This window comes from Daucus carota, chromosome 9 (assembly GCF_001625215.2).
Source record: "Daucus carota subsp. sativus chromosome 9, DH1 v3.0, whole genome shotgun sequence".
Classification (NCBI taxonomy): Eukaryota; Viridiplantae; Streptophyta; class Magnoliopsida; order Apiales; family Apiaceae; genus Daucus; species Daucus carota.
In genome coordinates this window covers 12,254,859-12,271,194 of record NC_030389.2, presented here as the reverse complement: position 1 = coordinate 12,271,194, position 16,336 = coordinate 12,254,859, and the positions used below count along the sequence as shown (strand labels likewise).

Sequence of the window (16,336 nt, the reverse complement as noted above, 5' to 3'; positions counted from 1 at the left end):
TGGATCACTACAAGAAAATGGGCTAAAAGCGACCGTCAAAAATTGGTGGCTTTTACATAAAAGCGACCATATGTGGTTGCTTTTAATTAAAAGCGACCGCAAAGAGTTGGTAGCTTTGAAGAGGGTCGCTTTTATTGATTCCGGTCGTTTTTATATAAAAGCCACCGCGCTGGCGGTCGCTTTTGTTAAAAATTAAATTCCTTTATGCCACTTCAAATTTTTGGCCAAAATTTGAATTTCCCGCCCCTGAAAAATAAAAGCCACCAATGTTGGTGGAATTTGAAAAGCGACCATAATTCTTTTCGGTCGCTTTTATATGGTTATTTCTCAAAAAAATCAGATCTTTTTGGTTGCTACCCCCTGTTTATTGCACAACTCAATAGACCATTCAAATAATCAACACCATCTAATTATCTAATTACTGGGGGGAGGGGTGTGAATAAAATACAAATTAATAAGCATAATAAGAAGCTTTCATAGATCCGTTAAAAATTCACAGTAATACATAATCTAATTAAGTTCTGATTTTGTTCGAGTTACAATACCATACCATGCACGAAAATATCATTCTAGCAGCCTACACATACTGCCATTACTGAGTACTGCCAAAAACTTATCATAATAGACTATTTAACTAAGGGTAAAGGGGACAGTGATTTAAAATCCTGTCATCATCATCGGCCTCAAAATCCCCATCCAGTAAGAAATCAGTTTCATACATCGGAACATTAGAATTGTTATCCTGCACAAACAAAACATATATTCAGGAGGAGAAATGGTGAATAATTCCATAACAAACACACAAACCAGGTGACCTGGGCACAAACCAGACCTATAGTACCTAATTAACAAACACACAAGTATACACCACTCAGGCTGTACTCCATTTTAAGCTGATTTTGTTGCTAAAACAGAACTTCTATACTCTGTAACATCTATTTTGATCCATTTGTACGTGGCTCTGCATTGTATTAATCATTCCTATATCTGGTTCACAATATAGTTATATAGCTATAGAGCCAGTTTTAGTACTGAATAAGATTTAGTATCATTAATCCGGCTCTAGTAAAGTTAAGAAACTAGAACCTAATACAAGGCAATACCATAATTAAGCCAAGCAGTAAGCCATCATAAATGTAATACAACCAACAAATAATCTGCATTTATACAAACTTCCAGAAGCCACAAGTTTAGCAACCAAACATGTGCCGACATAAATGTAGACAACAAACCGTGCAACTGAACTTAAAATTCTACACAAGCTCTACGCAAAACACTGCAATCAGCTCAAGCATTAAACAATCACCAGCTAACTCATTTTGTAGGGTTCTTGTGTCTATGACAGTCCATAAAATTAATTCACATACAAATAGAAGAACCAACACCTTTTGGTACAAGTACAACACAGAAAATAATATTCTGACATTCCAAATAAATTTATAATAGACACAACCATAACAAGCCTACAAAATCTACCATCACAAACGATTATAAAGATTGACATCGAGAACAAATCAGCAAAAAATAGAGCACAGCAAAGTCTCAAGAACAGCAGAACTGAGCAAAACAGAGTAAAAAACAGGTCAAAAAGAAACAAAAAGCGAAGAGTAGTGATGGCAGTAAATTTCGAATTAAATGAATAGAAGAGCTTTTTAATTATTACCTCCACTATAACTTTTTTAAAGTTCTCCATCACCTGACCAATGACTTCACGCGCAATCCGCATATATTGATCCCATGAACAAAAGCGACTGCATTATAAGTGGTCGCTTTTAACAAAAGCGACCGCAACACAGGCGGTCGCTTTTGTACAAAAGCGACCAACAATGTTCTGCGGTCGCTTTTGTTTGAACTTTTGCACATCCCACCGCGGGAATTTTCCCGCCCTGTACATTAAAAAAATAAAAGCGACCGCAGCACACTCTTGGTCGCTTTTGAATTTAAAAGCGACCAAATAAAAGCCACCAAATGCAAAAGCCACCAAACAAAAGCGACCGACATTAAAAGCCACCGTTAACGGTCGCTTTTATTAGTCAGAAAAAGAAAGTTTGAACTTATGTTAAAAGCTACCTGTTAAAAGCTACCTGTTTTGGTGGCTTTTATTTGTGGTCGCTTTTATTTGGTCGCTTTTAGCCTTTTTTCTTGTAGTGGATTCAGTTGATTTTATTGCAATCTAATGGCCCCGCCAGGGCACCCATACATCAGTTATGCAACTTACAGTTTTCCGTTGTATATGAGGTTGCATGCAACCTCATATGCAACTAAATGCAACTGAAAACTGTAAGTTGCAACTGATGTATGGGTGCCCCTGGCGGGGCCATTAGATTGCAATGGAATCAACTGAATGCAACCTCATATGCAATTAAATGCAACTGAAAACTGTAAGTTACAACTGATGTATGGGTGCCCCTGGCGGGGCCATTAGATTGCAATGGAATCAACTGAATACAACCTCATATGCAACTAAATGCAACTGAAAACTGTAAGTTACAACTGATGTATGAGTGCCTCTGGCGGGGCCATTAGATTGCAATAGAATCAACTCAATACAACCTCATATGCAACCATATATGCAACTACAATTCCTGATTTCAAGTTCCAGTTTTCAAATGTCATTTTCGACCTCATCTTTGGAGTCGATATATATACCGTATTTTTGGAATATATTTTCAAAAAGATAATACTTTTGAAAATATTTTAGAGAAGGTAGTACTTTTGAAAATAAGATTGGAGAATGTAATATTTTTGAAAATAAGATTGGAAAAACAGTATACAAGATAATTCCCCTAAAAATTTTGAAATCAAAAGGAGGAGTTCTGCAGAAAACTTGTGAAAGACTCACTATTCCATACACAGGGCAAAAAATTGCAACGGTGCTTGAGAAATTTATTTCTATACATATTATCTACGAAAAAGAAAAGAACTATAATCAAATCTGACTATTTGTCTCCGAAATTTAATGTAACTAGCTTATAACCCGTGCAACGCACGGGCGGTTATAATATTTGTTATTTTATTGTATATATTTTAAATTTAACTAATTTTAATATGATTAAATAAAATTTTATTTAACAGCAGAATAAATTTTTAGTAGTTAAGTCTGTCAAATAGATAATTAAAAATTACGTCGAACATATATATTTTAGTGAAGATGTTAAAATATATTTTTTTATATGTCATAATTTAAGAAGACCTGTAAACCCAGATATATATCAAGTAATCAATATTTCGTTATTAATAATTAATAATATCGTATAGAATATATTATAAGTTAAAGAGATGCGTAAATCCAAATATCGACCCATCATACTGATCTAATTTATAATATTTTAGTCTAATAGAAAACAAAAAATATATTATAATATGTTATAAATTAAAGAAGTCCGGAGGCCGAATACCAACCGGCTCGCCAAACTCAACCGACCGACTAACTGAACTTTTCCTATTTCGGCTTTAGTGATATAATAATATAAGTATAGTATAGATTTATAATATTACTTTTAAAGTGAGATAATTAGAGTATTTAAAAATAATGTTAATGTATTTTAATTGAAAAATATCACCGGTTATCTATTAATAATTATATATAATAATTTTATAGTGTTATGTATGTGTTGTCCGTGTTAATTGTATTAAATCCATCTTTTTAAGTTAGAAAATCTAAAAAAGATACTCCCTCCGTTTCAATTTAGATGTCCACTTTCAAAAAAAAAATTTGTTTCAAATTACTTGTCCACTTCAACTTTCAATGCAAAATCATATTTCCTAAGTCAATTCTCCTCCACATATCTCTTATTTATATTTCCTAAATCAATCTCACACCACATATTATGCTCATTTAATGCAATTAATTTGTGAACAACCACTTTTCTTAAACTGTGTGATTTTTTGAATGTGGACATCTAATTTGAAACGGAGGGAGTAATGTGTTTTAGTTAGAAAGGTAATTACCATGTTGCTCTATGTTATTTTAGAAGATTGAGTTATTTTAGTTAGAAAATATAAAGAAGATAATTTATATTAGTTAAAAAGAATAATTTGTTATATAGATAGGCCGTATTTTGGCCCATGTATCGACTAATGTTTACTTTTAATAATATAGTATACATATATATATTAATATTGCTTTTTTATACGTATGTTCCATGTGTTATGTTTAGAAAAATCTGTTTTCAGTTAGGAATGTGAAAAAGATAATGTGTTTTAGTTAGAAAGGGTAATTACAATGTTGTCCAATATTATTTTTAAAAAATTAAGTTTTTTTAGTTAGAAAATATAAAAAAATTAATAATTTTGGTTAAAAAAAAAGGGATCTTTTTAAAAATACCCATCTGTAAAATTAGTTTTTTAAAAATACTACCATCTTTTTCATTGTTTTTAAAAATACCTTTTCATAAATTTTTTTTTTCAAAAATACGATTTGCAACTTTTGCAACCTCATTTGCAACCTTGGGCGGCGCAGCCGTAAAAGTTGCAAATGAGTTTGCAAAAGTTGCAAATGAGGTTGCAAAAGTTGCAAATAAAAATGGAAAGTTGCAACTGTTGCAACTGCAATTGCAACTAGTTCAACTGAAAACTGTAAGTTGCAAATGAGGTTGCAAAAGTTGCAAATGAGGTTGCAAAAGTTGCAAATGAGGTTGCAAAAGTTGCAAATGAGGTTGCAACTGCAGTTGCAACTTTTGCAAATGCAGTTGCAACTTCATTTGCAACTGAAAACTATATATAGTTGCAAATGAGGTTGCAAAAGTTGCAAATGAGGTTGCAACTGCAGTTGCAACTTTTGCAACCTCAGTTGCAACTAAATGCAACTGAAAACTGTAAGTAACAACAGATGTATGGTGTGCCCCTGGCGGGGCCATTAGATTACAATAGAATCAACTGAATGCAACCATATGCAACTGAATACAACCATATATGCAATTACAAATCCTGATTTCAAGTTCCAGTTTTCAAATGTCATTTTCGACCTCATTTTCGGAATCGATATATATATATATATATATCGATTCCGAAAATGAGGTCGAAAATGACATTTGAAAACTGGAACTTGAAATCAGGTTGCAACACGGCTGGCGCCGCCTGTAGTTGCAAATGAGGTTGCAAAAGTTGCAAACAGTATTTTTGAAAAAAAAAATTTATGAAAAGGTATTTTTAAAAATAATTCTGGAAGGTAGTATTTTTGAAAACAATAAAAGAAAAGGTAGGTAGTTTTGTAGATTTCCCTAAAAAAAATGCTTGATTATATAAATAGACCAATAACTCGCCCAAGTACTGACCGATCAATTTAGTATAGTATAGATTTTATATGCACACCGAACACCGTATAGAAACACAGGTCGGCAGCAAACAGTAAGCGACCACCTTAAGAAAACTTAATCGACAAGTGATACTCATAAATAAATAAATAAATAAATGTATAAGGAATAAATTGACAGAGAGAGGAATAAAGAAGAGTCGGGGCGTACACCACACGCCACGCGTCAACGTTATATCATCCTCCATACACATCACCCCTCGCCCCCTTTGTATATAAATATTTGTATCGAACCAGAGAGTAAATGAAACTGCGCAGCGTCTTTTACCTCTCACTACAAATCTCTCTGTATTTCTTCTCATTCTGCTCGTGTTTTCATCTTCCCAGCAAGCATCACCTGGGCTTCTGTACTCAACAACAAGATCCGACAATAATGGCAACACTGGGTGGAATCAAAGATGCTTCAGCCTCTTCTCAGAACAGCGTCGAGTTGGAGAGTCTCGCTCGCTTCGCTGTCGATCAACACAACAACAAAGAGGTACTCAGATACTCTACTCACTCAATTTCTGCTTGATTTTGCTTCAATTTGTGTAATTACGTGTTTAGGTTAAAAAATCCGTAATTTCTACTTGATTCTGCTTCGATTTGTGTAATTAAGGGTTTAGGTTAAAAATATCTGTAATTTTTACTTGATTTTGCTTCTATTTGTGTAATTACGTGTTTAGGTTAAAAATATCTGTAATTTCTACTTGATTTTGCTTCGATTTGTGTAATTACGTGTTTAGGTTAAAAATATCCCTGATTTCTACTTGATTTTGCTTCAATTTGTGTAATTACGTGTTTAGGTTAAAAATATCCGTAATACACACAATTAATATTAAAAAAAATCGGGTCGGATCCACCTAGTCAGCAGCCACTAGCCGTTGAATTGCTAACAAATCACGACTTGCTTCATGGATGCTGTCTTCAAAATTTGTGAAGATAATGGCGGTGAAAATGTTGATATCATTAAATCTTTGAGTGAGACCGGGGGAGATGAGTGACGGAGTTGATATCATTTAACGACTTCAGTGATCGGTAATTATCCCTTTTTAAGTTTAGATTGGAAGTTCCGTGTTGCTGTGGTGATAGTCACACTTGGTAGTGAATAAAAATGGACTGCTGCAGTTTCTGCTCAGGAACATCACAATGACGTTAAGTTATTTTTTAGAGGCTCTTATTCAAGTCCAGACACGAACTTATCAGGAATAATGCTCGGTAGGACACATTTTTAGTGTTATCTACCTAATTAACTTATATGTCAAAACCATTTACTTGATCAATGGTCTTTACGGGACCAAATTTATGAAGTACTGTTACATACTAGTACTTGTTTAACATTTACATTCGTTTAACATCATCGTTTCGTTATTATATATCTTCCAACATAATACAATATTTATTTAGGGACTGCCAACGTATGTGTTAGAAAGTCTTTGTTCGATATATGTTTAATCAGTTCCTATCATTCTTGTGTTTGGTGTCATACAGTATTCTTCATTTTGATCATTGCTTCATATCCTTTAACACACACTCTCATGTTTTGGCACATAACTCTTTGTTCAATGAACTTCACCTGTATTCTGTTGTTTCTGTAGAATGCACTGTTGGAGTTTGCAAGGGTGGTGAAGGCGAAAGAACAAGTTGTTGCTGGTACAATGCATCATCTTACTCTTGAGGTTACTGAGGCAGGGAAAAGGAAACTATATGAGGCAAAGATCTGGGTCAAGCCATGGATGAATTTTAAAGAACTGCAGGAGTTCAAGCATGTTGAGGACTGCCCATCAATTACTCCTTCAGATCTTGGTGTTAAGAAAGGTACCTGACAAGTTATGCCCTCTTCAAGGTCGATAATAAAGTGCTGTTTAGGGTTTGCATAAATGGCCATATATAATATTAGGATGTTGACTCGTAAATTTTAATCCTGTACAACAGTTCACTACAACAATACTTCTTTAGATGCTTATATTTGATATTTAGCAGCATCTTCTTATAGTTTTCTGTCAATTGTTAAAAATGGAGAAAATTAGATCATGAATTTTGTTCTTAATATCCAAATTTATGTTCAGCTAACCTTAACTGTAGTATTAAAATATGTTCTATGATACAGCTGATCATATGATAAACAATGTTCGACTATTATTTCTGGTGGTAGCATTGATTAGTGTACAACAAGAATATTAGAATTTTAACAGATAAAAGTTACCCCTGCACCATAGAACTTAGTTTTTTCAGTGCTGACTGTTAATTTTTCTGTTCAATTTAGGTGATCATCCTGTGGGGTGGCAATCAGTTCCAGTCCACGATCCTGTGGTGCAGGATGCTGCTGATCATGCTATAAAGACCATTCAGCAGAGGTCGAACTCGTTGGTTCCATATCAGCTTCAGGAGATTGTACATGCCAATGTTGAGGTGAGTTCAAAGTTTTAGTTAATATCAATTACTTGGTCTAGTGTTCATTGTTACAGTTCTGCAGAGGTTATGGTGGATGATGCAAGTTCCTCTTTACACATTGGTTGGGAACGTGTAACTTTTCTTTTAAATGAAATATCTACATTAACAACCGACACATTGATGAATCGAAACAGGGTTGTAAACCTACTACATCGTCCTGTGGGTTGACGTATATTTAGCACATTTGTTTGAAACTTGTCCATTTTCATAAATTAAAAAAAAGAAAAAAGTTTAACTTGTTACTATGGGTTTATCCACTTCTCATGGAGGTTTTTTTTTTTGTTTTTCATTTCATTCCATTGCTTCACATCTTCTAGGAATTGGGGTTTTAATATTTGTTGTCTCTTCTATACCAATCTTTTCCTAATCCTCCCTTCAACATCCAATTTTCCGACTTCACAACTTTTCTTCCTTAGTATACAACTATACAAGGATATAACTTCTCTTAATAGAACACCAAAAGTATCATTTATGGTTTTTGATAAATACCTAGATACAGTTTTATTGGCCTGATCCTACATGGTCCTGTATCAATAGAGGATAAGTGCATGTGCTCATATAACTATAGTTTGTTTCAGACTTCTTATTGTCTCTATGTTCCTCTTTTTGAATCTTCTAGTAGTTCATGTACTTCAAAGTCCAGCTCTGGCATATTTAATATACTGAACGACATTGTCTTGGTAGCAGCTAGCCTAATACATGTAATATTTTGGTCTCTCCACGAATTAATAAGATTCATCTCTTGCGCTTCAGGTCATAGAGGAATCAGCAAAGTTTGATATCCTTTTGAAGGTTACCAGAGGTGATAAAGAAGAGAAGTTCAAGGTTGAAGTGCATAAGAGTGATGAAGGAGCTTTCAAACTGAATCACATGGCTCCTCATGATGAATGACTACCTCCTTAACAGAACCTACTAATATGTTATAACTGTGTTATCGTGTATTTGAAGTCTGGGTATGTTGAGGATTAATAAACAGTCAATAAACAAGTCAGGTTCCTCGTATGTGCATATGAGTTTCAGCTTTAACATATGTGCACGAGAGGTTCTGTATTAGCATGTGCACGAGATTCGGTATTAACATATGTGCACATGAGTGTGTAATTATCCAAAAAAAAGAAAAGAAAATCGCAGTGCCTTACTTCGCAAAGTCTTTGTGGGTTTTATTTGTTTGACTAATTATCATGCATGTCAATTGTTGATTACTCTGTGGTTGAGTTTAAGGGCATAACCGGGGTGGCTGGAGCCTGGATCTGCATCTTTTCAACTCAGTACGAATGATACTATTCTCTGGTTTTTTGTGTCATTTCTAACTCAAGTAGTTGGTAATCATCGTCTGGATGGCCTTCACAATACCTTCAGGAAGAGTAGAAAGGGTGGGAGCAATAAAATTATAGAAGTAATTAGCTGAATACAATTCCACACTCTTTTCAAGAAGCAACAAGAGTGAATATTATTTTCACTTGGATGGAATAGAATGGAAAGTTTATAAACAAATTTTATGAAGAAAAAAGAATTAGACTGTGTTCGCTTGTATGGAAAGGAATGAGGGGGAATAAAATAAAAAATTATAAATAAATGAAGAAAAAGAATAAATAAATATTATAAACAAATGAAGGAAAAATAATGAACGAAAAAATATTGACTCGATATGAATGAATCTAAATTTTTTCATAACGAAGATTGTTATAAAACATGACGAAGTAGTGGAATGGACATTTCTTTCGGAACATGTGGTTTAGATATCTACTTCAAATAACTTGGAATGAAATGATTAATGAAATAAAAATTATAGACATTTTGTGTACTAATTCATTTCATTCTCCCTCATTCCATTAAATATTATAGACATTTTCTGTACAAATTCATTTCATTCTTCCTCATTCCATTCACCGTCCAAGTAAACACAACTTTAGTGCTAAAGGAATAACTGTTTGGTTTTCCCAAGATGCTGAATTGCATTAACATTCCAACAAGCAAAGACGTCCAAGCAACAGTTATAAATATAAAGAGGTACAACTTCATATGTGTTCCAAGAGTAAACTCCGGGCTAGCTGATTTCGATTGTAAATGTGAAACAACTCCGATGAGAAGAAAAAAGATCCTACCATACTACACAGTCTCCTAATACCACAACTAAACCTAATACAGCAGTAACAACACCGCTAGCCTAATTAATAAAATTTCATATACCTTAACATAAGCAAGTTCACATTCCAAGAACTTATACTATAGTTGGGCGATGAGTCCGCAAGCTGCCATTGTCATCTACATGTCATTGTCAATGATATCCCTCATCATTTGTATTGGAATGAGCCCTTCAGCTCTGATTGCATCTTTATTTGGATCTGGACTAATAAAATACACTGTTGGCAAACCCCGTACCTGAAACGATATTTCAATTTCAGATATAGTTTCTCATATGGTATCTGTTTTTGTTCCATTTATTTGCAAACGTAAAACAGAAACGGAGTGAAGAAAGGGAATAAGAGGGTGTCAACTGCGATGGATTTGAGTATAGGAAAGGAGATTCAGAAGAAGTTTACAAACTCTCTCTTACAAGACACGATGAGTTGAAAGAAGTTATAGAACTATTTACTGATGGACCCAAATAATAAATTGGAAAATTTTATGTAGGAAAGATAGCAGAAACAGAAAATGTTCTGCGAAAATGAATAAGCGGGAAGAATGAATGTTATGTTCGTATGTATGTCAAACAGCTTTAGAAGTTTAATTTATTCTTTCCCACCAGAAGAAAGTTAACAAACTGTAAGTTCAGTCTATGAAGTGCACTCGGATCCCATAAGACATTAATTAACCAATCAATTTCTAAGCCTTTTATTTGCATCACGAAAGCAAAAACTGATCTGCATTACATGCTAAAGCTGGAAAAGTGTAAATATCATTATCATAAATTGATATGTAACGAGAAGTAAATCATCAACTTGATAAAATTAAATCCCCAGGCAGTTTTGAAAAGCTTCAAAAACAAAGCATCAGACTGAAACAGTCTACTTCTTGCACCAGTTTTCTTGCACTAGGAAGGAAAATTTTGATATGAGTAAACAGAAAATTACCTGCATATCTTGTGCAAATTCATATTCGTCGTCTGTGTCAACCTTCACAATCAAGGCATTGCTTTCATATTCAACAGCCAACTGTAAAAAAATTAGTTAGTTCTACTTCTAAAAATGACATCTCAATCATGTATGGAGCTTTACCATGCTAATTCACTTTCTGAAAATGACATCAGCAACCATGTATGGACCTATTCAAGATGTTGTGAGGTTAAAACTTCAATATGTCTTTTTCTGTTTCCCTACTAAATAATACAACTGGTAACTTGATCAGTGCGTAGCTTCCTATTATCACTTATCTTCAAGAACCAGTTCAGGGTGCCAAAAGCTTACAGAAGATGATAGGATATTTAGTTTGGTCATTGGTAACGACTAATGGCAGGAACATTTCTGGGGTTGAAACAATATCTAAGACACAAATTCAATCTAAGGTTTAGTAGTTACAAAGATGCGTTGTGATGCAAAACATGGTGACCAAAACTATACTTCATCAATCTTGACGAAGAAAATCCTCTTGCACTGCAAGCCTTTTATACATCTTGCCCAAAAGCTCTACCATACATGTAGAGCCTATTTTGATGTTATAACTTGCATGGAAGATGAGGTTCAAACAGGGGCCAGTGTGAAGATGATCAAGTTCTCTTTTCGCACCAGGGAGTAGCTACCTACCTCGATAAATAACTATGCTTGGGACTGCAAAGATATATTCATTGAGCGAGATTATCTATTTATCTATTTATTGATAAATGAATAATATATTTATTTATCGATAAACGAATATTTATTCATTTAAATAATAATTTACATTTTTTACAAGGTTATAATGTTTATGTAATATACATTGAAGGTAAATGCAAAAAATTCTTATCAAAAAGTTCTATAAGTTCTTTTAATTTAAACTCTAAGTCAGTAATATACACACTACATTACTGCTCATACTTTAATATATGCAGAACACTTAACATCAATATATTGACATAAGTACGAATTATACAAAATTCTAGAATTATAATTCGACTAAACATTACAAACAAATATATATTCATATATTGTATATTAACTCTATTAATCTTAATATAGGCAACATACATTTGTATATCATATAAGAAATTTAGAGTATATATATGTTTACAATGGGTCTTCATTATTATTCGTTAATGCATTTACTGAGACTATTCATTTAACCCATTTTCCCAGGTTGAGACCGAATAAATTTATTTATTTGACAAAGTAATCCATTTATCGAAATTTTACTGTATCATTAAGTCACTATTATAAAGAAAAATGGAAGAACTAAAATATTCTTATCTTTAAGCTAGATCACTGTACAGACTTCTTGTATACTCTGTAAACAAATGTACTAAGCTACGTTGAATACAAATTGATCCTTTATCATGTTATGATTATGATCTTAAAATCAACACAGGCCCAATGAAAGAGTAAAATTAGACAATGCCATTACTCATCTGCTAGGGAGCAGGGATTCTTGCTAATTATTTAATGAAGTAATTACTCTATTACCCAAGCACTTAAACTAACTTATAATGCATAATTGTGTTCTTAAGTAAATATTATATACATTATTCAACACAATGAACTTATTAACTTTAAATATAACTGTAATTCTTAGATATACATAATATATATTTTTCCTATTCAAATACTAATTGAATCCAATCCCCATATCTTCAGATTTGCTAAATTTCCATATCCCCGAACTACGCTCCTCCGGACTTGCACCGGCACTCATTTTTCCTTGCACACCAGCCTAGAAAGGCTTGTACGTTAGAATAAATCTTCACATTGAAATGTTTATCTATGAAAACTCTTCTCAAGATTAAGAAGCTTGACAAATTAATGACATGATAAAAGATCAGTCAGATGAAGACATCAGTCACATAATACATCAAAATAAAACTCCTCTTCTAAATCAAACCTTTTAACATTTTGGTATCCATATTATAAACTGAAATGCCTATAAATTTGTATATTTAGAAAATTGAAGCAAGGACAGTGATGTAAGTAATTGCAAATAGTTAATTATGAAGATTTTGTCTTGTAATTAGGTGCAAGTTAAGGACTATAAGAAAATCAACTGTTTCTTATTGATATTTTCAGCATGTTTGTTGCTAACTTTACTATAATATAGGTTTTGATAAAAAAAAAATATCGTATACATGCTACTTTGATAAGCATACAAAACAATTTAGCATCCATAGCAAACTATAACTGACTCCAAGCTTGGGACTGTTTGAAATATTACTAGTAAGTAAGTTATATCTTTTTCAGAATCCTAGGCCTAGGGTTTGTTCAGTGGTTCAGCTAGAACAGAATGAAAAATGCGAAGAATATAGGAATGTAAGAGAAGGATCAAGCGCATATAAACGGTAGTAGAAGAATTTTACTGTAAACTTTTTCTGAAAAGATTTGTTTAGAACATGGGGCTCTGAAACTCTAGGTTAACCTTTAAACTTGCAATGGCTGAAAGAATGAATTTTTCGCATGAATGTTAAAGAAAATGGGCTTAAATTCTTTAAGATTCATACCGCATCGAATTCCAGCTGACCCAAACTAGCAGATAGAAATAAAAAATGATAAGGGTGAGCTATATAGTCAAATCATTTCTCCAAAGTTAACTATTATACATGCAAATGCATCTATAAAGTATGGAGGCGTCTATCAATTGCATGCTTGCGTAATCTGGGATATCTTTATCCCGATTGTTTTACATACCAAGAAGTTTTCCTTCATATTGGGGGATGAGCCTTGTGATATTTTGGATCTAAACTTGGTTACATTCTTCAAACATTAGGAACAAAACTCATAATAACTATTGAAATGAACCAAAAAATGTAAATTGTAAACAGTTCAAGTCGTATGTAAATGTACCATTTCAAGTTCTTGAGCCATCAAGATACAAGGCCCACACCAAGTTGCATAAAAATCAATTATGAGTGGCACATTTCTTTCTCCCTTAACTAGCTCTTGGATCTCTGTCGCAGATAACTTTTTCTGCAGCACCAAACCATAAAGCAACCAAATGAATACCTCAAAATTCATAACAAATAACTATCACGACAGCTAAAACAATTAAACAAAAAAAACTCGAATAAATGTTGCCACGCAGTATTCCTTCAATTAAACTTCATGAACAATCTTGTTCGTCAAAATTAAGCACAAAAAGTGATAAAATAATTCCGGATATTAGTTTAGCTTTCCCAGTTCATTTTCACATAGTACACCTAAGAAACCAAACTCTTTTTTCCCTTAATTGAAGGAATTTTCAAACATTCAAGGCCAACAATTCAATAAATTGTGTACATAAAAATACAATTCACTTCAAATAAATTGGAGCTATCATTTCGAATTCTCAAACTTAGGCTTTCAATTATCATAGAATTGAACTCCAAATTTGTACTGAAATGCAAACATATCATTTCGACCAAACCAAATAAAATCCTAGTATCTAAACATGGTACAAGTAGACATTTGAAAAGAAACATACCACAAGGTAGTCTTCTCTGACATGTTTTCCAGAAGGGGGTTTACAGACCAATCTTCTAGTGGATAAAGTGGAGGTTTTGAAAGGTGTGGGTGAAATCAACCAGTTGGGTCTGTTTGTTTCCGACCGCAACTGGGAGTTGCAGAGTGGCGGCGGTGAGAAAAAGGGAGCTGCCATTTGCATTTTTTTTCTCTACGTATCTAACACAATTTGCAGATATGGTTTCTACTTTATAGAGAGACAAAGAGATACAGGGAGATCTATGGAGGGTTTTACACTATTGTGCAGAAGAAGATGATAAGTCTGCAAGTACTCTCATATTTTATATGTTACTCTATATTTTATATTAACGTTATTATTATTAAAATAAACTAGCTTCTTAAGCCGTGCAAAACACGGGTTGCTTTAAATTATTTTTTTGATATATTATTATATTTTTAAAAAAATTGAGATTATTTATATTATAAAAATAATTTAAATTTTATATGTACTTATATTTTAAGTCATATTATCTTGATGTCTAAATGTACATATATCCTTACTATGATGATATTTATTAAAATATAAACATAAAAAAATATACACTATTTAAAATTTTATTATATAATTAAATTATCATTCACCTAAAATTATTGAAAATTTGAAAAAAAAATAATAAGATTTTTGTCGAATCAGAGTCTTTGTCGTACAGTTAAAAAATCATATATATAATTTTATTAAATCATATATAATTTTATTAAATCACAATAATTAAATATTCTAAGAATCGACCGATTAACCAAATAATCGATAACCAGACGAATTTTTAATACGATTTGGTGAAATCGATTAAATCGATGATTAATTAGTCAAAATTAGATTAATCAGTCAAAAATCAGGTAGAATATTAAAATTTACAAAATTTGTGTGGAAAATTTAAAATTTTAAAAATGATATATGTTATTTATATGTATAATATTAAAATAATTCATTCATGTTATAATTAATGTATATTAATGCTTAGACATTAATGTATAATAAATACGTTAGTGTTAAAAGTCAATAATAACCTTTATATATATTAAAATATGTGTAATAAGCAAAGGGTATATTAGTCATATTGAATTAATTTACTCAAGGTTGTTGTATTAGATATATAATAATAGATAATAGATTAATCTCCACAAGAAGACAACTTTCACGCACAGTAAAATTTTTGTACATTCGTACTCATATAATTTTGTGTTGAATTGGGATGAATGAAAATAGAGGGAATAAAATAAAATCTGAATTATAATTTAATTCATTATATTTAATAATTTCATTCTTTTCGTTATTAGAGCAAGTTGAAGACTGTTCCAGTTAAAGGCTCAAATATAATATAAAAAATTATGTTTTAGTGATTTACAGTATGACATAATTAACTAAGTTAAACTCTAACAATGTGGCTTATCCTCGTTATGTATCTAAAATTTTATTATTAAAAGTTTTCCTTCATCATTAAAGGACAATATAAGTAGATAGAGAAAGAGAGTGTGTGTAATATTTAATTATAAAATCTAGGATAGACTAAGGAAGGAAGTGCCTTGAATATAAGGTTCGAAGAAGTTGTACTCGTGATACAAGGCATCAAGTGGACATTGTGGGATCAAGGTTTTTCATCAAATACCTTAAATTATGACATCATATAAGGCATCTCTAGGCATCTCTTGGACTTTGCTCTTGTAAGTCTAAATGTAAAGACAACCCTATCTGTTACATAGGGATGATAACTCAACAATAGAACAGGATAAGTAAATAACACTACGCCTGCACCGGAATCGGAAGATACGAAGACAAAGGTTGAAGAAGCCATCTACAGTCTTGAAGGAATAAGTTCACTGGAAGAAGTTCATTAATATGTTCATGCCTCAGTGAAAAATAAAGATTGAAGTATTCAAGATTGTGGAAGCAATGAAGATGTTGTCCAAGTACTCGAAAGATTTCAGTGCAACCCCTGAAGCAAGATATTCTATATATCTTGGTTGGTTATTT

General features: G+C 32.4%; 2 protein-coding genes across 2 annotated transcripts; one reads left to right on the top strand and one right to left on the bottom strand.

Annotated features, from left to right (window-relative positions):
• Positions 1-5,394: 5,394 nt before the first annotated feature.
• LOC108201753 (cysteine proteinase inhibitor 6) lies at positions 5,395-8,894 on the top strand. The gene is made up of 4 exons (XM_017370041.2): positions 5,395-5,792; positions 6,892-7,111; positions 7,560-7,705; positions 8,501-8,894. Exons 1-4 carry the CDS (start codon positions 5,559-5,561, stop codon positions 8,636-8,638), a joined length of 738 nt encoding a protein of 245 aa, XP_017225530.1. The 5' UTR covers positions 5,395-5,558; the 3' UTR covers positions 8,639-8,894.
• Positions 8,895-9,729: 835 nt separating this feature from the next.
• On the bottom strand, positions 9,730-14,638 carry LOC108201755 (thioredoxin-like protein CITRX2, chloroplastic). Its single transcript, XM_017370044.2, has 4 exons — positions 14,327-14,638; positions 13,711-13,833; positions 10,822-10,902; positions 9,730-10,129 (listed from the first exon to the last, which is right to left on the bottom strand). The coding sequence occupies exons 1-4, from the start codon at positions 14,504-14,506 to the stop codon at positions 10,013-10,015; spliced, it is 501 nt and encodes a 166-aa protein (XP_017225533.1). The 5' UTR covers positions 14,507-14,638; the 3' UTR covers positions 9,730-10,012.
• Positions 14,639-16,336: the final 1,698 nt, after the last annotated feature.

Bases quoted from the DNA above. Each gene is read 5' to 3' on its own strand.
- LOC108201755 (XM_017370044.2), bottom strand. From the start codon at position 14,506: ATGCAAATGGCAGCTCCCTTTTTCTCACCGCCGCCACTCTGCAACTCC. The intron at 10,903-13,710 runs GTACATTTACAT...ATTTTTTTACAG, and splicing joins TGGCTCAAGAACTTGAAATG to TTGGCTGTTGAATATGAAAG. The intron at 10,130-10,821 runs GTAATTTTCTGT...ATATCGTTTCAG, and splicing joins AATTTGCACAAGATATGCAG to GTACGGGGTTTGCCAACAGT.
- LOC108201753 (XM_017370041.2), top strand. From the start codon at position 5,559: ATGAAACTGCGCAGCGTCTTTTACCTCTCACTACAAATCTCTCTGTAT. The intron at 5,793-6,891 runs GTACTCAGATAC...TTGTTTCTGTAG, and splicing joins ATCAACACAACAACAAAGAG to AATGCACTGTTGGAGTTTGC. The intron at 7,112-7,559 runs GTACCTGACAAG...TGTTCAATTTAG, and splicing joins AGATCTTGGTGTTAAGAAAG to GTGATCATCCTGTGGGGTGG.